At 37.6% G+C, this 22,489-nt stretch overlaps 1 protein-coding gene across 2 annotated transcripts in view; it reads left to right on the top strand.

Annotated features, from left to right (window-relative positions):
- Window positions 1-590: 590 nt before the first annotated feature.
- Window positions 591-22,489, top strand: part of setx (senataxin) — a 46,812-nt gene continuing 24,913 nt past the window's right edge. For both annotated transcript variants that reach the window (XM_056446042.1, XM_056446041.1), the window contains exons 1-3: window positions 591-738; window positions 15,942-16,145; window positions 18,520-18,730. In XM_056446042.1, the coding sequence (XP_056302017.1) occupies window positions 15,951-16,145; window positions 18,520-18,730 (406 nt within the window). In that variant the 5' untranslated portion in view covers window positions 591-738; window positions 15,942-15,950. The remainder of the gene's footprint in view (window positions 739-15,941; window positions 16,146-18,519; window positions 18,731-22,489) is intronic.

The raw sequence follows: 22,489 nt of genomic DNA, 5'->3' as shown, positions 1-22,489 counted from the left end.
GGATGCCCTTTCAGCTGCAACTTATCTCTGGGAAACACCCATACACACTCATTTACACTCATACACTACGGACAATTTAGCCTACCCAATTCAACTCACGCATGTATTTGGACTGTGGGGGAAACCGGAGAAAACCCACACGAATGCAAGGAGAACATGCAAACTCCACACAGAAACGCCAACCGACCCAGCCGAGGCTCGAACCGGCGACCTTCTTGCTGTGAGGCGACAGCCCTACCTACTGCGTCGCCCACATTTGGTTGTAATATAATAATGTGCACCTTTTGTAAAGCAATAATTACTTAATAAATAACTTGAATAGAATTTAATTTGATTAGTTTATTAGTACTGAACAGCACTAATTACTCTTCAACCCAAAATGGCTCCTCCTTGAACAATTAACACAGACCATCATTGTGCACGTCATTTCACAAATCTAATCACGAGGTTTACTAATTGCCCAGAAGACATTTTCAATAACATTAGCCCTTTATATTGAGCTAACCCGCCCTTTGTTGCTGCGCAGGCGCAATGGGCGGCTTAGTGGCGTCACAGCGGCGCGACTCGACAGCAGCGTGTTTTCAGTGGAGAGCAAAATTCAGCCTCAGATAAGAGAGAGAGAGAGAACATGTAAAGCACTTTGTCGAGTGGATTAAAAGCATTTACGACACTGTCAGTGGAGGAATGAGATGATGCGGCGCTGAGAGACTCCAAGTTTCCTCCGTCGGAGCTTTGCGGGTAACTAGTTTTGTGTTGTTTCCCTCGTGTTTACATTTGACTTCTGCAGGCTGCAGTTCACATTTTCCGCTGCAGGTTTTGTGTGTTTGTGGGTTTCTATTGTCCTTGGAGTAAATTTAATAGCTTTGTTTGATGTGTTTGTGTCATGGGTAAAATAGTGAAGCTTTTTAGTGCACTTCAGCTAGTATTTTCTTGTTTATAAGTATTATTACATCGTTTTATAGGAACGCATGCAATGCAGGGCTCGATTGTGACTGAGGTAAAATTGGTTATACTCGCACATTAGTTTAGTGACAACACAGTCGCTATTGTTTACAACGCTACTTTCAATATTCAGTGTGAAATCGCACGCAAGTATGACTTTAAAACAACATTAGCACTATGTACTTGACTATAAACCATATTTATTTTAATAATCATTGGCTGCTAATATGACTTCTGCCTTTAGAAGTAGCAAAGAACATTATTAAGGTAAAAGTGCGAATACAACACGCCCACCACTATTTGTTAGTGATGGTTTTGCTTTGCAGGTTTACTCAGGAAACGAAACCGAAGAGTTTGTATTGTTGGATAACAGAAGAAGGTGACATTAGATGCATTGATTTGGCAGCAAAACTTATAACTAGTTTATAATATGTACTAATGATGATGAGGATAGTTGATGATTATCAATTGAATTTGCATTCACTTTGTTTCAATGCAAACATGTGTATACCAGTACTTCAGAATTTTATTGATTTATTATTATTATTATTACTACAAGTCTTTTAAATGTTTAATTTGACTTTTTATTATAATTTTGTTTAATTTCATGCCATTACTTTATTATCACTCTATGATTTGCATCATCATCATCCTTTTTTATGTTTGACGTTTATACTTTAATGAAAAAGAAAGTGACATTATATGCACTGATTTGGACCTCAACACTTATTTATTTAGTTTATAATATATAATGATGAGCATTGTTAATGATAATTTAAAATTTGCATTCACTTGTTTGCATTGAAACAAAAACAGTATACCAGTATTGAGGAATTTATTGATTATTATTATTATTATTATTATTATTATTATTATTATTATTATTATTATTATTATTATTAGGTCATTACTCTCCTTTTAAATGCTTAATTTGATGACTTATTATTATAATTTAGTTTTTGTTCTTTTTCATGCCACTTATCACTCTATATGAATTGCATTATCATCCCTTTTTTATGTTAGACCTTTATACTTTAATGAAAAAGAAAGTGACATTATATGCACTGATTTGGACCTCAACACTTATTTATTTAGTTTTTAATATATGATGATGAAGATTGTTAATGATAATTTTAAATTTGCATTCACTTGTTTGCATTGAAACAAAAACAGTGTATACCAGTATTGAGGAATTTATTGATTATTATTATTATTATTATTAGGTCATTACTCTCCTTTTGAATGCTTAATTTGATGACTTATTATAATTTTGTTCTTTTTCATGCCACTTATCACTCTATATGAATTGCATTATCATCCCTTTTTTATGTTTGACCTTTTATACTTCAATGAAAAAGAAAGTGACCTCAGATGTACTGATTTGGACTCCATAATGTATTTAATTAGTTTATAATTCGTAATAATGATGATGTGGATCATTAATGATGATATTTTGAGTCTGCATTCACATTGAAACAAAAACAGTATTGAGGGATTTTATTTATGATTTTTGATGTCATTACTTGTCTAATTTGATGACTTTTGATGACTAATTTTGCTGTTTCGTTTTATAGAACATTTTGAGACATGTAAACAAAAACAATGGTCCCAACATATGTCCTGTTTTTTTTTTTTTTTTTTTTTTTTTTCCCTCTCCCTTTCTCTTTTTATACCTTCCGAGAATCCAAAAAGAGCCAGATATTGATGAGTAATTTTATGATATGATTGAATTGCCTCTTGTTACAGTTATGAAATGGTTTGATAACAAGCAGGAAATGTTCACGAGCCAATGACATGACCACATTGAAATGGTCTCTGTAGCATTCCTTTTATTACCACTCTATACGTATTGCATTATGATCATCCCTTTTTTTATGTTTGCCCTTTAAACTATAATGAAGCAGCCACTGTAAACTGCCTGATGAGAAATGAAGAGACCCATTGTGCAAACTCAGCCGGAGACATGTAAAGATTTACAGAAACAAGGCACACAGTTGAAAATCTGAGGCCTCATGGATGCATGGCTGTAAATCAAAAGTGCATTTCCTTTGAGATGCATACCCAGACATGTGCCCACGCTCTGAGTCAAATCAGATCACTTTCATTGTCGCGTCACAAGCATCATGTGTACTATGATGAGTGAAAGCTTAGGTGCTGGCTCCAGACAGTGCAAAATACAACAACATGCTCCAAGGAACAAAATGATATACCATTAGCATTGTTGATGCTAATATGTAAAAGACAATAAATACAATAGGAAAAATGCACAGGTAGGCACAGATGGACAAGCACACAGTCAAAAAAAAAAGGTGTATTCATAGTTTGACTGTTAGTGGAAAATTATTTAGGCAAAATTGTTTTAAGTAAGGATTTGGTTAATTTCTTTTAAAATTCATATATTTTCTAAAGAGCTGGAAGATTATATCAATTGCATCGTGTATGCTGAAGCAACAGGAATCTCCCAAGACCTACAAATGCAAACTTCAGCCGAATGTACAGTTGACAGCAGGATGTGCAGCTAACATGATGTATTGTTGTTGGACAATCCCTGCTGAGGCTGCCACATTAGAGCAAATGGAGTCACTTGGAGTGAGCCCTAAAAACGGGGATGTCTATGGAAGGAGAAGGGGTGGAGCAGATTTAAAGTATAGATATGTATGACAACCTAAGATAAGAGGAGGGTTTAAAAGGCTCTGAGCCGAGAGCATCTCCTCAGACCCTCTGTTGTTGCTTATGCTGGAACAATGAGCTGCTTTGCTGAACTAAGAAGACTTCGGAGTTCATTTTTGAAGGTTTTGACCTTATTATTATTTATATACAAACTTGAAGAAAATATGTTTGCATTCCACAACACCAGCAGCTGAGCATTATTGAGGTAAAGTTGGTTTTATATTCGCACATTCTGACTTTCTCCTTAATGTAATTTAAGAAAAGTGCACGTTCTAAATGGGGAAATCATATTAGCAGCCAATTACTATTGAAGTAGCACTGAATATACAGTCAGAAGTATGACTTCAAAACAACATTACAACATTGTTCTCAGTCAATTAAACAAAGTAGCTTGGTTAACAATATATGGACTAGGGCGGTACTTTATTTCATTTCGGCATCGATATCACGATGAGGTCATTCGTAATAGTCACATCGCAGGATATGCAATGTTGATTCTTGTGTTATACTTTATCATTTGCATGTGTTTTTGTTGCCTGTGACCAGTATAATGATTTTTAAAACATTCAGGCATGAGAAACTGTTAAGTTAAACTATTAATAACAATTAGAATTCTTTTTATTCAATTACTGTACCTGAATACTGTTAGACTCGGAAAAGAACTAATTATAGGTTTGTTGTATTTATAGGTTGCTTATTAGGTTATATGTAGATGCACTCCCCTACAGAATCATCCCAATCAGTCTAAAATGACCAATTCCTTCCAAGTAGAGCTATTCAAGTTCGGTTTGCAAAAGTCAAGGTTTTAAAACTGCCTAAATTTTCACCTTTATTGGAAAGGACAGTAGAGAGAATTGACAGGAAAGCATGGGGAGCAGAAAGGGGGGAAGGGTCGGCAAAGGACCGTGAGGCGGGAATCGAACTCTGGTCGCCGGGAGCACCGGAGTGCATGTGTCGACGCACTAACCACTACACCATTGGCGCAGACGATTTTATTTTTTAAAGTTTTTGATGACAACAGTATCTCCAGCAGAAAAAATATGCAAAGATGCCGTTTTAAATGAAGAAATCTGTGTCTTTTGAAACAAATGAAGACCGAAGTCAATGATTCGTTTGAGTCGTTTACTGCTCCAAAATATTATAAATGTCTAAAAAAATAAAATATATTGTTCAAATGGGTAAAGTGTTTACCTAGACATTTAAAAGAGCATATTTTAGAGCAGTGAGCACAATACTGTGACACGGTGATCATTTTATCCAAGGTTATCATAACGTCAGAATCTTATACCAGCCCATGCCTAGTCACTGTTAAATGAATGAATGTGCATATATAAAACCAACTTTACCTCAATCCAAACATTAATAAATGGCAATCCTTATGTCTTATGCATATAGTCTTTGCAAAAAATATGTAGTGGAGCTTGCTGAACTGGGTGTGATGATGATAATAATTTATGTGCCTTTTGTCTACCTGTTGTGCTAAATCAACATGGCAAAGTTGGCACAGAACAGAAGCGCTTTTGAAGGAGGATTTCTTTAAACTGTTCTTTTATCTGTTTTGCACTGCATTTACAACTTCGTCTTATTTTTTGAATACTTGGTCCTAAGTCAAGTTAAGATGCCTTTGTGTCTCCCAAAAAATGTTTTGCGTTGGCTTATTATATGCTGACTTTGACCCATATGCATTTAGTCTGGCAGTGTGACTTCTTTTTTTAAAATTTATTTATTTTTATTTATTTATTTTTTACATTTTTTTTAATATAGAATTGAAAATGCAAAGAGCAGCCATAATTAATTTATTAGATGGCTGTATTTTTCTGCTCTCACTTTATCATGGTTTGGACTGCGGTGTATCGGCTTGATGTTGCTTCAGTTTTAGATGTTTGCAACATTTATTCTTTTTGTTTTTTCTGGGCTTTTCTAATAATTGTATGACCATTTTGCACGATCACCCTTTTTTTTCTTTCTTTTTTTGCAAGTAATTTTTAATTTAATAGAAGCTGCCCACCATTAAGTTTATTAATTTGTTTGGGTATCTCCTCTCAATTAGCTTTTTTTTATTTTCTATTATTATTATTATTATTATTATTATTATTATTTTTGTTTGTTTGAACATGCACCCAATCACAATTAATGAATATGATGGAATGCATAAACAAGGGAATGGGCCCATAAATCTTTTCATTTATTTATTTATTTTTCAATGATGTAACTCAATATTTTTATTAAAAAAAACATTTATACATATGGATCTTTTGCAATAACTTTTGATCCTTAAGTGTTTCAAAAGCATGTGGTGACCGTCTTGATTTATTTGCAGTCCTTCATTGGTGGGGCGGAGCTAAATCTTTTTACACATTCTGATTGGTGTAACTTTCTGTATTGCATCACAGGCAGTAGCAATGTTTCCATCCAAAGATGCTAATTAAATTTATGCGCAAATCAAGAATGTCACATAAAAGACGTGCAAATAAAGCAGTGTTTCCATCCAACGAGTCAAAGCGAACAAAATCATCACTTGCTGATTAATTGGTACCAAATATCAAAAATAAAAACGTAATTTGTGGTGGTAGAAGAAGCTGTTTTAATCTTTTATTCGTTTAATAAATTACTTCGCCTCAGAAGACAAATGCCAACATGCAATGTATGCGTAGTGGCGTTTGAAGGCGTGAGACGCAGAGCACACACACTCTTGACAGTTCTGGAGGTACTTAATAATATAATAACACTAATACTGAGATGGTTAGGTATTTTAGAATGACCAAAACAACATTTCAGATGTTTTACAATGTGCTCAGCCTGCTGGTTTGTCCATTCACACACATTTTTATAATCAGATGATTTCATAAGAAAATCACATTGCTTTTTTAAAATGTATTTTTCAATGCGCATACTGGAATTTGTTCAGTAAAAGAGTTTCTTAAAAGTGCATCGTAGTTTATATGCATCTTTTCTTATCGAACTAAATCCTGCTCAGTTTTGCACTTTTTATTTATTTATTTTTTATGCTCCTTTTTAAAACTTGGCATTTCTGTCAAACGTCATATCAAAAATGTGCATTAAAAAAAAATAGATGGATTGAAACCTAGCTATTGATGCAACAATAAAACACTATTGCTTTAGAAGCAATTTAAAGGGTTCAGCATGGATCTACATAAATTTAATGGCACTGGGGCTTAGGGCTGGGTATCGAGTTCGATACTTTTTAAGCCTCACAAATACTTAAAATTGATTGACTTAAAACTGCTTGAACTTTATTAACTGTTTGCACTAATATATTGTGTTAACTACACTTTGTTCATTTTGTGATTTTGTTTTGTTTTTTTTTTTTTTTTTTTTTTTTTTTTTTGTTCCTTTGTTTATTGGTCTTAGAGATGAGCCTGCTGTGAAAAGTGTCACGAACGTCCTGAAAATTAATCTTGTTAAATAATATTTCTTAAAATATAAGTATCGTTCGGAACAGGTATCGAATTCAGGGTATCGGTATCGAAAATTTTGGAATGATACCCAGCCCTACTGGGGCTTACAACAGGTCTGTTTATGGATCTCCCTTATTCAATGAAGAGTGTGTCATGAATGCAGGCTTTTATGGTATGCAGTGAAATTGTACTCGGTAAAATCCTCCCGTAACTGCCAACATAAATTACATGTGAAGTGCAGCATGAACTTAAAGACATTCCTGTGTAAAAGACTGCAGTTGTTGTCTGCATTGAGTTGGGGAGATGATGAGCAATCACAAGACTAGGATGCCTTTTGGGCATAAATCAGTTTTTCAGCCTATATGTTCTGGTTTTTACACTCCTATGTGTATGCTAAAAAAAAAGACTGAAATGATGCCATTTTGAACAAAATAAACTCAACGGCCGTTCAAAACATCTCACTAACGCAAACTTTTTGGCTCCTAAACATTGAGCTGTCGTTGGTCTGTGACTATTACACAATTAATCATTGTGTCCTGTAACTCCGCCTTTTGACGTGCTTCGTATCCTCCAAGTCTGACGCAAGAAAAACATCCATCACAACAACACCAAGTTAGCAACATGAATAAACTGGAGGGTCAAGTAGAGCTGGTAGAGATGTATCCACACATGTACTATCGCTCATCAGATCTTAAAGACTTGGAGTCGCACATTGTACGATAAGCACCAATGCATCATGTTGTGTCTGTCCACGACAAATAGAAAGCAACATGGTGGCTTCTCACTGGAGAAGGCTTTTTGCCTTTTTATGAAACTTATATTCTCTCACAGCTGCTGTTGTTGTGTTTAGAAGCCCACTTGAGTAACGTGACCCATTTACAACCATGCCTACTGCAGCATGGGGGTGTTGGAGAGATCGTAAAGGCTGAGTGACGGTGTACCGTTTTCAAACATCTTAAAGAAAGTACAGAAGTGAATATTTATTTGTATATATTGTATAAGTGTATTGGGGGCTTGCTGGTGAAGAAGATTGTCTTGATTTTGGTATCAAGGAACTAGCGGAAAATTGACTACTGTTGGCTGCATTTGGTACCGTCTGGACCAAAAAGTTGCATGTGAACACAACAAATGCTCAACACTCGACTGAAACAAGAACACATGTTTTGTGTGAGTGGATGTATCTCTCTCTATTCATGCATGTAGCAATGAAATCAGAACTAGTGCTGCACACATACATGCCTAAACTAGACAGCATTTTTCACGGTACTTGCTCATCACAGAAGGATTTGCTTGTGAAAATATATCTGATGAAATGACATCTGGCTGCTTTGTGTTTGTCTTTTGGTTGCCTTGGTTGCTTAATTTGTTACATCAGTTTTTGTTTTCTCACTCTAATTCATAACTGAAGAGCCAATCAGAGCATCGTCTTTCACTGACATGCTGAATCAGGCAAACTCCCTGCCAGGGGCGCCTGCAGAATTTTATTCCAAGGTACGCACAAATTCAGCACCGCTCTGCCCCCTTTCCCCGATCATGTCAAGAAACGCTATCGTGCCAAACCGTTCTAAGAACACTTCGGTACGATTGTTTCTCCACTGAGCTTGGAACGGCGCGGCTGGATTACAAACCGTTCTCGGCCCGGTTAGACAACAGTGCTGAACTGTGCCGTCAGATTCTGTGTGTTGACGTCGCAGCTCTGTTGCCGAGCTACCACAGCTGGCTCAGAAGCGCGGTAGTCATCAGACATCCACAAGTAAACTGCGCTACATTTTAATATAAAAAAAATTATGCAGGTCTTAACGAAACAGTTTGAAAAGGGTTTTAAACCCATAGAGCAGTCTCTGGGAGAGAAGGGAATCGCCAGCTTGCCACATTATTACGAACATTTTATTTATTAAAGTTATTACTTCATTGACTTGAATATAATTAACCATGTATAATATAATTATTAATCCGTCATCTAAAATCTTGAAATAATAGAATAGCCAATTGTTTTATTCGTAGCTAGAGCTTGATTAAATTTGATTTACATATTTCGCCTGACTGAGCATGAGTTTATTGCATGCAGCGTTGTTTTTGGCAGCACAAAAACTCGCTCTGATCCGGGTGAGAACTTTACCAACGACTGCATGCACTACTGAAAGACTTTTCAGTACTTTTTGTAATTTTTAATGCCAGCTATGCCACCTGAAGGACTGTTACGGCATGTTGTGATGTCTGTCGTCACCGTAGAAAGTCTTTCTTTAACTTGTTTTAGACTTGTTTGAAAGCTTTTGAAGGGCCACTGTAGTTGTCCAAGACACTGTTGTATGATTTAAATTATAGTCTATATTAAATTATAAATTATATGCACTAATAAACAAGTCAAATTAATGGATAAATATGGATTCTTAAAAGTCGGTATTGCTTTTACTCAAAAAAAAAAAAAATTAAATAAAAAAAAAAAGTGTTAGGTTTGCACCGTGAGTACGGCGCAGGCGCCACTGCTCCCTGCTATGTTAACTCAACGAGAGGTGATCTGTGTAACATGCCAAACAAACTAGTCTGACAGTGAGGATGTTCGTTTATTTATTTATTTATTTATTTTATTTATCAATCAAAGTATGAAGTCATCAAGAATATTTAATGTCAATGTGGTCATGTCTGGATCTTATATTGGTCATATCTCCTGTTTCTATTAAGGGGCTTTATGAGCGCATGTATTTAATTTAATTTACCATCATGACCATGTATGGAAAGAGGCATGTGGAGGAGTAATCAAGTTATACATAACTTGATTCTAAAGAGCTAATATGATTACTCTGCTATTTTCTCACTCGCTATCCTTCATAATGGATACAGTGAAATGAACTGTTATTCTGCAGTTATTGTTTTTATGATAAAATGGATACATTTGTGCAGGAATAAATGACCGTTAAACATTCCTGTTAGGAAAAACTGTTAAAAGCTGTGCGAACAGACTGGGAGATTCTCTGGTGACTACAAATCTTCTGGAACTCAACTTGATTGGTTTCACTCTGCAGCAGCTGGCACCACATCAGATGCTGATGGCCTGGTTGATGCTTACTGACGGTTTGCTGTTGGGCAGCTTGGTGTGCTGATGTTGACTCATCTATTAATTTATATTTTTTGTATTGCATGCATGCAGGGGTTGGACAATGAAACCAAAACACTGGCCAATTTAATGTTGGGGGTTTCATGGCTAAATTTGACCAGCCTGGTGAGCAAACTTCATTGATTGCACATTCCACCAGTAAAGCTGCGGTCACACTGAACTTTTCTCCCCATAGACTTCCATACATACACATGCGAATGCATCAGGCCGGAAACGCAAGTTTGTGCGACATGTTTCGCAGTTCACTGCATGGCAAAAGTTCAGGCTTGGTGAACTCTGACCTGCGAAATTGCATCACTTTACTGCGTGAAACCAATCGAGGATCAAAACGTGGGCTCTCTGGACAGAAATTTAAAATGTGGACCAATTGATCACTTTTTTTAAAAATGTCTAATTATCTTGTTTAATCCTGCTCCTCTTTTGCAGCACAGTACAACAGAATTTCGCACGCACAAACCCTAGTATGACTGCAGCTTTAGAGGAGTGTGAAGGTTTAATTAGTGGAGTAAGGGGCCGTTTACATATTGCGTCTTTATCGCGCGCAAGTTTATGATTTCCAGTGGTGGGATATTGGGCAACATTGCACATATTGGGGGTGACGTGCTCGTTTTTGTTTCACGTAGTTGAAAACATCTCAACTGTTCAGAATGCCTCAAACGCACCCCGAGTCACTTGTCAAAAACTGACCGATCAGCTTCATAATTTGTTTGGAATATACACATTTCGGTGGACGAATTTTTATTTTTTTTTTTTCAATAAATGAAATGTATCTGAGCTGCAGCAATGTTTTATTTTGTCATCCTCTGAAAAAAAAAAAAACAAAAAAAACATTGACTGTCATCTAGCAATGAGGACAAAATAAATGTGACTGTGAACAAACCCAAATGGCACAGTTTTACTTAATATTGCAATGCATAATGAGTGGCATATCAAAGTTTAAAAGAGGAGACGTTTCTGGTGTGCGTTTCACTGGTGCATCTGTGACCAAGACAGCAGCTCTTTGTAATGTATCAAGAGCCACGGTATCCAGAGTAATGTCAGCATACCACCAAGAAGAACCACGTTCAACAGGAGTAACTGTGGACACATGCAGGAGCTGTCTGAAAGGGATGTCCATGTGCTATCCTGGAGTGTATGCAAAAAAACACAGCTGCTCGGAATTAAAAGTGCACCTCAACAATTTCCACCAAAACCGTTCATCGGATGATCTACAGCAGGCATGTCCAAGCTCGGTCCTGGAGGGCCGGTGTCCTGCAAAGTTTAGTTCCAACCCCAATCAGACACACCTGGGCTGGCTAATCAAGCACTTACTAGGCTTTCTAGAAACATCTGTGCAGGTGTGTTGAGGCAAGTTGGAGCTAAAATCTGCAGGACTCCGGCCCTCCAGGACCGAGTTTGGACACCCCTGATCTACAGAGTCAATAGACATAGCCTGGCTGCTACAGCTAATCTTTTGGTCACTCGTGTTAACGCCAAATGTCTGTTTCGATGGTGCCCGCAGGGAAATTCTTGGTGTGTACAATGTGAAACATCTGTTCGTTCTCTGAGTTTATCTTCATTGTCCCAAATATGGGAGAGTTACAGTGTGGAGAAGCCCCAAAAAGCATTCACCCAGACTGAAGCATTGGGTGGATCAGTGATTGTTTGGCCTGCAATATCATGGCATTACCCAGCCCCAATGCTTGAGCTAGATGGGCGCTGGGTAACTGCCTAGGACTACCGAACCATTCTGGGGGACCATGTGCACCCAACTGTTAAACATTGCATCCTGAAGACCGTGCAGTGTATCAGGAGAATGCACCAATACACACAGCAAAACTGGTGACCGAGTGGTTTGAACATGAAACTTAAGTTGAACATCTCCCATGGCCTGCACGGTCTCCAAACCTAAACCTTATTGAGCCCCTTTGGGGTGTTTTGGAGAAGCGAGTCAGAAAACCTTTTCCTCCACCAGCATCACATGGTGTAGTGACCTGGCCACTATTTTGCAAGAAGAATGGCTCAAAATCACACTAAGCACTGTGCAGAACTTGTATCTGTCATTCTCAAGACAAACTCATGCTGTGTTGTCTACAAAAGGAGGCCCTACAATATACTAATGATTATTGAGGTCTTTATCTTGTGGCTTAATCTAATAGTGACCCTTTTAAAAGTTGCACCATTTGAGCCCAGCCTGAATGGTGCCTTGTAGATCTTCCTGTTATCTTATCAGTCCACTCGCTTCCTGTTCATTTATCACTCCCTCCCTTTCCTTCAGTTTAATTCCAACTTTTATCAGTGGTCACCACATGTAATGAGCTGCATATCACTCTGATGCATGTTTTACCGGAAAAAGCTGTTTGTACCGCAACCTAGACATAAAAGTGCACTGACTCCTACAACCCCCCGTGCTGGACAAACCACCAGTGCAATATTATTTATCTGAATATGTGCTTGAGATGCTGGTGGAGGGAATCTGGCGCTATGAGATGTTTTGGGAAGTGAGAAACAAAGTAAATGGCGCATATATAATAAACTATTTCATTAATTTTTTCCTTCAGCTTAGTCCCGTTGTTGATCAGGGCAGGTTGAACCGCCAACTTATCCAGCATATGTTTTATGCTGAAATTGCCCTTTTAGCTGCAACCCGGCTCTGGGAAACGCCCATACACTGTTGTGTTCGCACACATACACTACAGCTTTTTCAATTCCCCTATAGCGCATGTGTTTGGACTGTGGGGGGGTAACCCAGAGCACCCGGAGGAAACCCACGGCAACTCAGGGAGAACATGCAGACTCAACACAGAAACAACATCTGACCCTTCCTACACTTCAAGAACTGTACTCTTCCAGAGTGAGTAAAAGGGCTCGCAAAATCACTCTGGACGCCTCGCACCCAGCACAATACCTGTTCGTACTGCTACCGTCTGGTCAGCGCTTCAGAGCACCAAGCACAAAAACAGCCAGACACCTCATGAGGCCATCTATCTCATGAACCGTTATATATTCCCCTACTGTGCGATAAACGTGCAATACTTTCTCACACGCACTTGTACACAGCACCTTGTAACCTGTATTTATAACAGATCCGTACATAAAATTCAACATCCAGATTTTTGTTTTGACCAACTGCATCTGTTTAATGTTTATCGTGTTTCTCTTTTTCCATATTTATTTTGTGTGTGTCATTTTATGCACACTGGAAGCTTCTGTAGCCAAAACAAATTGTGTGTGTGTGTGTGTGTGTGTGTGTGTGTGTGTGGCACACCTGGGAATGAAACTGATTCTGGGTTCGAACCAGCAACCTTCTTGCTGTGAGGCGAAAGTGCTAGCCACTGAGCCACCATGCTGCCCCAGAAATGATTTCTGTCTTTTAAAAACACTCCCCCTACTAACTCTATCACTTAATTCTCTGAGCACTGACAGTTTTTTTTGTATAATTAGCACGTCGTGTGTGTGTGTATTGCCTCTTTGTTGAATCGCTGAATGCCTCCTCAATTGTGAGTCTCTTTGGACAAAAGCATCTCCTAAATGTAAAGGCTTGGTACCATTATCACAGAAATTGTCACTCCCTATGGAGAGATTCACTCCTGCAAATATTCAATTCAAACTTTATAGAGCAATATAAAGACCCATTGCAGGAGAGCCGTCACACTTCCTATTCACTTTGAATGGGTGACGTCAATGGTTGCCAAACTGAACTATGTGTCTGTCTATGCTGCTTCAGCGGCGTTGCCCACTGTAGAAGTTGGGAGTTTATTAACTTTTTAAGTGCCAACGGAAGCATCAGCCAATCAGATCACTTTATGAAAATACCCCAGCTTGACAGTAGCCGATTGTGGACTTATTTCATTGGCTGATGCTGCTATGATGACTGTGTTGGCCCCAGACACGCCCCATGTGAATCGGGTTGAACAAAACACAGAAGCGAGCCAAAATGCTGTACAAAAATACACAACAAAATAAACATAATACTATATAAAAGACATAAAACATAGCTTAATACCTAAAAACATGTCTGATAATGCATATTTAAGATGTGTAGCAAAATTACAACCAGCCTATGTGCGTTACTACTTGACCTACTTGTGTTTATCATGTTATACATATTTTAATGATAATGCTTGCTGACTATTTAGTAAAACTTTGTGGTTTAAAATGTAGTTTGTAAAATGTAATATTTTAAATAATTGTTTTGCTGCTGTGATTCTTAAAGTCTGAAGAGTTATCCATAATAGTTCCTGATGTTTTTCTGATAATAACAGGCTATGCAATTTTTAACTGAAATTCAGTTTTGATTTTGGCCTCCAACAGTTATGAAAAAAACAAATAAATTGAGAAAATGATCATTGCATCATATCCTGCCACCTTTTTAGCAATCTGCATTTCTTCTAGTTTCTCTTCCAATTGTTGCTTGAAACCCCTATACCTTAAACCATATCAACATGGAGAACCTTTTCCGGCCCTTAATCTTGATCTGAAAGTACAAATGAAATCAAAACTAACCATATTGATTTTGTTAGCTCATAATGCCAGTTTTGTTGTGAACCAATTCATCTGTGCTTGTCATTTAAGAAAAAAGAAATTGTTTGCGCTTAAGTAGTGTGAACCTACACTGGTCTCATGGTTATATCACGATTATCATGCCTTCAATTCGATATCACGGTGCATTGACGATGCTTTCCTTAAACAATTTGATACTTTACTTGGCAACACAATAATTCTTATATTAAAACTTACCATTTATAAATATCTATATTTAATTATTATTTGTAATACAAATTTTTCCTTTTTAATACAAGCAGTTAGATAGATATGTACTGTACCTTTTTAATTTTACCTGCTCAAAAAAAAACAAACTCTTTTTGCACGTATCAAACAAAATTAAAGTACATGCTCAAAACAACATGAGCATTTATAGCAAATAAACTAATGTAAATATTATCCCGCTTGCTTTTTGAGCATTGAGTTAAATGGCTGTTATTGATCGCACACTCAACAGAAAAGGACATGGCCGTGGCGATCAGCTGATCTATTATAGATGGCGACGTGGTGGAGAAAACTGACTCTGCAGACACGTTCATGTCTGGATCCACAAGTAACGTTGTTGTTGTTCTAACAGCCACTAGAGGAGATGAAACGTTACCTTACGAACACGCCAGCAGGTAAAACGGGCCACGGAGAGTGAGAGAGTTTAAAGCTTTAATTTTGTCCGTGAAAGTCTGTCCAGCAAACTTAAAAAGAGTGAATTGTGCACAGTTATCTGCTTTAAGAATTTGTAGCGTTTTAATTGGCGATGGAGGAGACCATGAGTATAGTAAGCTACTACCATATAACACATATGTGATAAATGATGTCAGTACATGATAACCGGTTATGATTATTACTGAACCGATACCGAATTGTTTGCGCATGCATCGTGGTGCATCGAAGAAACATTAAATTGACACCCCTATTTCCCTTGTAATCTTTAATTGAAATCTGAAAATGCACTTCCTGTTTGTATTCAGTTATATTCTCAGATTAGGTCTGTCTGAGGTATTTGGCGGGGCTAACACACTGAACGCCTCTTCAGCTGTCAGTATTGACAACAAACAGTAATGGTGAGGAAGAGGATTCTGTTAGGGTGTAATAACTCTCCCCAAACCCTTTTCCAGATCTTTCTGAATGAAACGGCTACTTCACTACAACCAATCAGCTTGCAGCAGAAAAAACAAGCCACGCCCGTTCTCTCGTTTTTCTAGGAACTGCGTCACAAAAAAAAAAAAATGGTCGTGACTTCTGCTTCATGTGGACTTTAATTTGTCTGTGCACAGGAGATCAAGATGGAGAAGTGTCTGTGGTGTACCACGTCTCTGGATTCAGAGGGTGACGCAGCGATGATCGCCCTGTTGCGCAGCTACAGCTCAGGACAGCAGTCTGAAATGGAGATGGACTCTCTGAATGAAGACCTCTGCTGCTGTCTGGAGTGTGTGGTGGAGTATCATCGAGCCCGAGAGAATGTCCCTGATCTGCACAAGGTAGGAGCAATTCCATGCAAATGTTAACCTTGCCATGAAGGAAACAAGTTTTCCATAACCAAGCTTTTTCCTCATGAATGCAAAGAATGTAAAGTAAAACAAATTTATGTTTGTTCTACAAAGAGTCTACTCGTATCCCTAACCGTACCACACAACCCAAAAGAAACTAAGTATGGTTTATACTATAAACTCGCAAACTGTTTTTGCCGGCAGCTAACTCTCTGCATCTCTCACATGGACACACACTGAAGCTAAGCAGGGCTGCGTTCGGTCAGTACCTTGATGAGAGACGGCATGAGAAGGCTAGGTTGCTGCCGGAAATGGTGTGAGTGAAGCCAGCAGGGGGCGCTTAATCTGCGGTCTGTGTGGATCCTAACTCCCCAGTATATTGATGGGGACTCTATTCTGCTCCGTTGATCGTCTGATCCAAAAGACAGCACTCACTGAGGTCCCGACTCTCTGTGGTCGTTAAAAATCCCAGGATGTCCTTCGATAAGGAAAAAAAAAAAAAAAAAAGTAGGGTTTCACCCCGGCATCCTCGCCAAATCTGCCCACTGGCCTCTAACCATGCTCCTATCATAATTAGCTTCATCACTCTGTCTCCTCTCCACCAATCAGCTGGTGTTTGATGTGCGGTCTGGCGCAATATGGCTGCAGGTGCAACATACAGGTGGATGCTGCACGCTGGTGGTGGATGAAGAGATTCCACCCAAAAATGTGTGAAGCGCTTTGTGTTCAGAAAAGCGCTGTATAAATGTAAGGAATTATTATTATTTTGGTCGGATCCATAATGCATGTTTATTTCTCATTTAAAATCTAAATGTCTTTGGATTGATTTATATTTTCTACTTATTTTTCTGATCTCATAACTAGAAGTCGATGTTTTAATATAATGTTAACATATACTTTCTCTGTCAGTTTGCAGTTGTCACATCTATAACGCTGAAATTGCTCATCTGCAAACACTAAAGTATCACAGGCTTCGTTCTGAGAAGTGTGGAAATCATTTTTAATTGGAAACATTTTATCTGGTCTGCCAACCTTGAGTACAGAAAGAAGCGTTATTCACAGGTTGTTTCTCACAGCATTTGCAGATTAAACTGGAGACATGTGACTGAAGACTGATTTGAAACTATAAGATATCCGTTTTGTTAATGTGGAAGGAGCCCGTGATCAGTAGTTATCCGAGGCTTTGCTTTCAGTGTGTTTTTTATTTTTTTTTTTATATAGATAATTTACAATGTCAAAATCCTGCATGACCTGCATGCGTAAGGTTAAAATGCACTTATGCGAGTAGTGCTGAACAATTAATCCAAATTTGATTTTTGATTTTGGCATACAGTCAACATGGAGAGAAAAAAAATAGATAGATAGATGGATATAAATAGGTGTGTGTGTGTGTGTGTGTGTGTGTGTATATATGTGTATATATATGTATATATGTGTGTGTATGTATATGTATGTATGTATGTATGTATATAATATTTAGATGTATGTGTGTATATATATATATATATATATATATATATATATATATATATATATATATATATATATATATATATATATAATATATATATATATATATTATATATATATATATATATATATATATATATATATATTAAAATTACAGTATAACTCTACCATTTAAGGAAACCGATTGCAACAAACCATTTAGGTTCAAAAACTAATCTTAATGAGTACTGTGAATTTAATCCATTTGAGTAAATGAAGCAATTTGAGCACAGTAAAACCCAATAAATGAAGAGAACTCAAACCAACTGAGTACTGTAAAACCCAATGAAATAAGGCAACTCAAACTGTTTGAGTAAAACTAATCTGAGTACTGTGAGCTTCCTCCATATAAGTTTAGGTAATGAGGGATTTAATTATCCCATTACCTTCAACACTAAGTTCAAAACTCTTTTCAAATGAGTAGAATTAACTTTCAGTAGAACTTCAGTAAACTTTGTGTAATTAACTTTCAGTTAATTACACATTTCATTTGATAAAGTTGACTGTTTGGTTTTACATTGCGTATGTGTGTGTGTGTGTTAATAAAAATTTATTTATTTAAAAAAAAAAGATTTAATAAGGTGTATTACGCTGTGTCCTGTGGCAGCACGGTGGCTCAGTGATTAGTGATCTGGCTTGTATGTGAAGTTGTGCTTGTGTAATGGAAGTCTCAAGTCTCATTTGCATTTATGCATTTTTTTAAAAATTATTATTATTATTATTATTATTATTATTATTATTATTGTTGTCTCTTCAATGCAACTTTCATTGGGTAAAATACATTTTATCAGATTGGCTTATGTCCTACCCGAGCTTGCACTTCCACAAATGCTAATTCTTTTTATTTTTTTTGCAGTGCTTGTGGGAAATGGAGATTGCTCGACTCCTGCGCGTGTTGACGTCAATTTTGGATCAGGAGCTGGGAGATGAGGATGATATCTATATCATTGAAGGCGATCATGAGCAGCCGGTGTTGAAGATCTCTCCTGGAGATTTCCATACCCGTATCCACGTCCCACTGTGTGAAATTTTGAGATATCCATACCTGCTGTGCTGCCGAGAGCTGTGTAAGTTCAGTTTTCATAACCAATGTTGTTTTTTTTTAATGTTTGTTGTGTATTCATGTTGTTGTTGTTGTTGTTGTTGTTGTTGTTGTTGTTGTTGTGAGGTGGTTTTAAAACTGTAGAGTGGTTTAAAAAGGCTGCAGTGTAAATATGGAAAATCTGCAGAAGATGAAGTTAAATGGATCATGTACATGTTAGAAACCGGGTAATTCAAACATCTGATGCAGATAATCACCTTTATGATAGGGCTATTTTATAACAAAGTCCCTTAAAGGTAATTATTCACTCTACGGCCATCTTTGAAACGGCTGTTTGCTCGGGGATTCTGTTTGAATGGGTAAACAGCCAATTTTCTAAAACTGCTAACTATTAAAGGGTCACGAAACCCCAAAACACATTTTTTTTTGAGCTGTTGACAGTCATATATGTGTCCCACGCTGCTATAAACGCTATTAGGACACATATTTCACAAAGTGAAAATTAGTTGTTTGCGGTATTTTGAGCGAATTCGTTCTTCCGGTTTGAAAACAGATTTTTGAAGCTGCGTCACGCCGATTAGATCCTTGCGTGTATTCCAGTGTGGAGAGTGGATGTCTGTACCGGCGAGTGCATCGTGATGTCTCTCAATTTGCTGCATTAATTCATGAGGAAGACTTGGCTCAAACTAATCAGCGCGCTCTATTGTGTGTGCGGTGCAACTTCATTAATATGCATGATAGCTTCAAAGACTGTTTTTACCTGTTACAACGTTGTGTAGAGACGCCACGTTGTGTTGCCAAAAGAAGTGGAGGAAGAATTGTTTGGAGACACAGATTGTCAGTGTTTCATTTTCCGGTTATGATAGTGCAGCTGGACTTACATGTGAATTACAGGGCACGCGACAAAAATACGTGTCTAAGGAACTTTATTTATTTATTTTTTTTTAACCCCAGACTTTTCTCATCTGGAAATGGGGAAATCAGAATTTCCCGCTCGTCTCCTTTTAAAAAAAAAAAAGACACTGTTGTTGTTGTTGTTGTTGTTGTTGTTGTTGTTTGTTGATTTTTGTCCTGTCTCTACAGATTTGGTAAGTGAGCGATCAGTGGTCTTTGTTTGTTTATTCAGATGGCAAAGTTAGTTTGTATCGTCAGCAGTATTCTTTCAGTGTTTAAAGACAGACCTTAGTCAAAATGATTTCTAAGTTACTAAGTTTACAGTACGTTAATATCACTGTAATATTATGGGCTGAAAGATCCGCTGTAGTTGCGGCTCTCCGAGTGTAAACGTAAACACCGCAATCAAACTATTACCGTCGTGTAGGCATGAAATGTTCCTGAATAAAAGTGCCAAACTGCAGTTAAAGTCCACCATTTAATAATTTGGCAAATAAGTCTTTCTCCCCTGCGTCTGTGTGTTTGTTTTGCCTCTGTGGAAATCAGCGTGTGCTTAAACTGAAACTCCAATTTTTATGCACCTTCCCTCTTTCCCTCCTCCGACACTAAACACCCCCCCCCCCCCAAAAAAAAAGATTGATTGAGACCCAATTGGAAAGAATTTTTATTCACTTTATTTCATTTTTTTTTTTTAAAGGTTCAATTCTTGGTCTTAGCAAACCATTAGGATTTTTGCTTTAATAAACTCCTAATTTGCTCCTCTTTAATAGCAAAGACAATATAATATACAAGACATGTCACTCATACCTTTTTGAATGGGGGGGGAGGAGTATAACTCAAAATGGCGAATAAAGCCTCGCCTACTAGTACAGGAGCCAATCATCGATCGATATAGACTGATGAAACTCCTAGGGAGTTTTGCATGATTTGGATGTTTAGAAATGAAACTAAAGGCACAGTTGTTTTAATTGTATTGGTGATTCCTAATATGAAATTCAATAGTAAGCTTGGCCAGCAGTTTTGGAGAATTTGATGTTTCCCCATTCAGACAGAATACCAGAGAGGTGTTTCAAAGATGGCTGCCGAGTGAAATGACTTTCCTAAAAGGGACTTTGTTAATAGTTACTAATAGGGCTGGGCGATTTGGCGTAAAATCAAAATCTCGATTAATTGAACATTTTTATCTCTTATGATTTATGGACTATTTATTTTATGTTTTTGCCCTCATAGTTCACTGACAGATTTTGTACAGTTAATATTGTAGTGGCTATTTTCTTTAAAGAGACTCTCTCAATGGTCAAGAAGACCAAGTCTTACACAGTGTCTTTTTAAAGCTTTATTCTTTGCAGAAATCTGCATTGCTGTATGATTGTTTGACCTTCTGTGCAGAGTAAGAGTCGGAAGGAAGAGTGTGTTCCTCTTTTATCTAGTTTTACTACCCACAAGGTCACCATACATGGATTGCAGTTTTGTTCCAAGCTACATGTAGCCCAATTAGTAAATGTATACAGAAGGACAGATGATAAGCAGATGGCCTAAGTCAGGGGTGTCCAAACTTGGTCCTGGAGGGCCGGTGTCCTGCAGATTTTAGCTCCAACTTGGCTCAATACACCTGCACGGATGTTTCTAGAAAGCCTAGTAAGAGCTTGGTTAGCTAGTCCAGGTATGTTTGATTGGAGTTGGAACTAAACTTTGCAGGACACCGGCCCTCCAGGACTGAGCTACGACACCCCTGGCCTAAGTAATTAATATAAATTTTCACCACAATATGCTCTCATATTACAAGTGAGAGATTTTTGAACGTAGAGTGGATTACCTGATTGTAATTAAATACTATCTATGATCATTTTTTTGAACATCAACGCTGAACAACTGATATTAAAACACATTGCCTAAAATGCGGCGTCCAATGTCGTCAGCAATACCAAACCGACCAATCACAAAGCTTGTGCTATGCGCTGTTGTGACATAAGTACTTTTATTTATTTTTTTTGAGTGGTGTGCAAATATGTGAAGGCTGCTCTGGACTGTACACATGCCCTTGGCAGAAGTATAATATCATAATAATATAATAAGTGTAATTTAGCCTTATTGTAATTTAGTCACGTGACTCCACACACGGTAGGGAAAAATTATTAAAGGATTTTATAGGTTCTGAATGTCGATTTTTGATTACTTTTCGATTTAATAACCCAGCCCTAGTAAAGGTAGTTTAGGTATTATATAGGATTAGGGATATAGAATGTGTAGTTTAAAAGTAAACAGGTTTTCAAAGCCAATATCTCGATAACGTGCATGCTAATAAGCAACTGGTTAAAAGTAAGAATTGGTCCCTATAGTGTTACTGAATGCATTCATTTGGATTGACTGGGATGATTCTGTAGGGGAGTGAATCATGCACAAACTGTAATAAACAAACTACAAGCATAGATAAATGCAACAAGGCAAAGATAAAAGCAAAATAAATAGTGCATGCATTATAGTTTTGTAAATGTAAAGATTATGCTGCAAAATCATCTCCGCATTACATATCTATGCAATGTGACTATTGTGGATGCACGCACTGCGATCTTGATGCTGAAACGAGTGTGCAGCCCTAGTCTTGCGTATTCTATAGTCTGTCTATAAAGCGCTAAAGCCTTATTTACACTTCTGCGTCAAGCGCATGTATATGTTCTGGTGCAGACTTCGTGCGGTCGCATAGCCCTCGCCATGGCTTAACACAGATGCTGACGCACACCTCTCAGAAAATTTAACTACACTGTGCAACGACGCATAGCGGAAGCTCTGTGATTGGTTGGCTTGGTAGTGGTGTGGAGTGTGGGCAGTGCTGAGGGCTGCGAGCCCGATGGAGCAATTGTTTACAAGTGTCGAGTCCTGTGAAGGAGCT

This window comes from Danio aesculapii, chromosome 21, assembly GCF_903798145.1.
Source record: "Danio aesculapii chromosome 21, fDanAes4.1, whole genome shotgun sequence".
Lineage (NCBI taxonomy): Eukaryota > Metazoa > Chordata > Actinopteri > Cypriniformes > Danionidae > Danio > Danio aesculapii.
The sequence above is the reverse complement of the archived record's forward strand: the minus strand, read 5'-3'. Positions and strand labels throughout refer to the sequence as shown.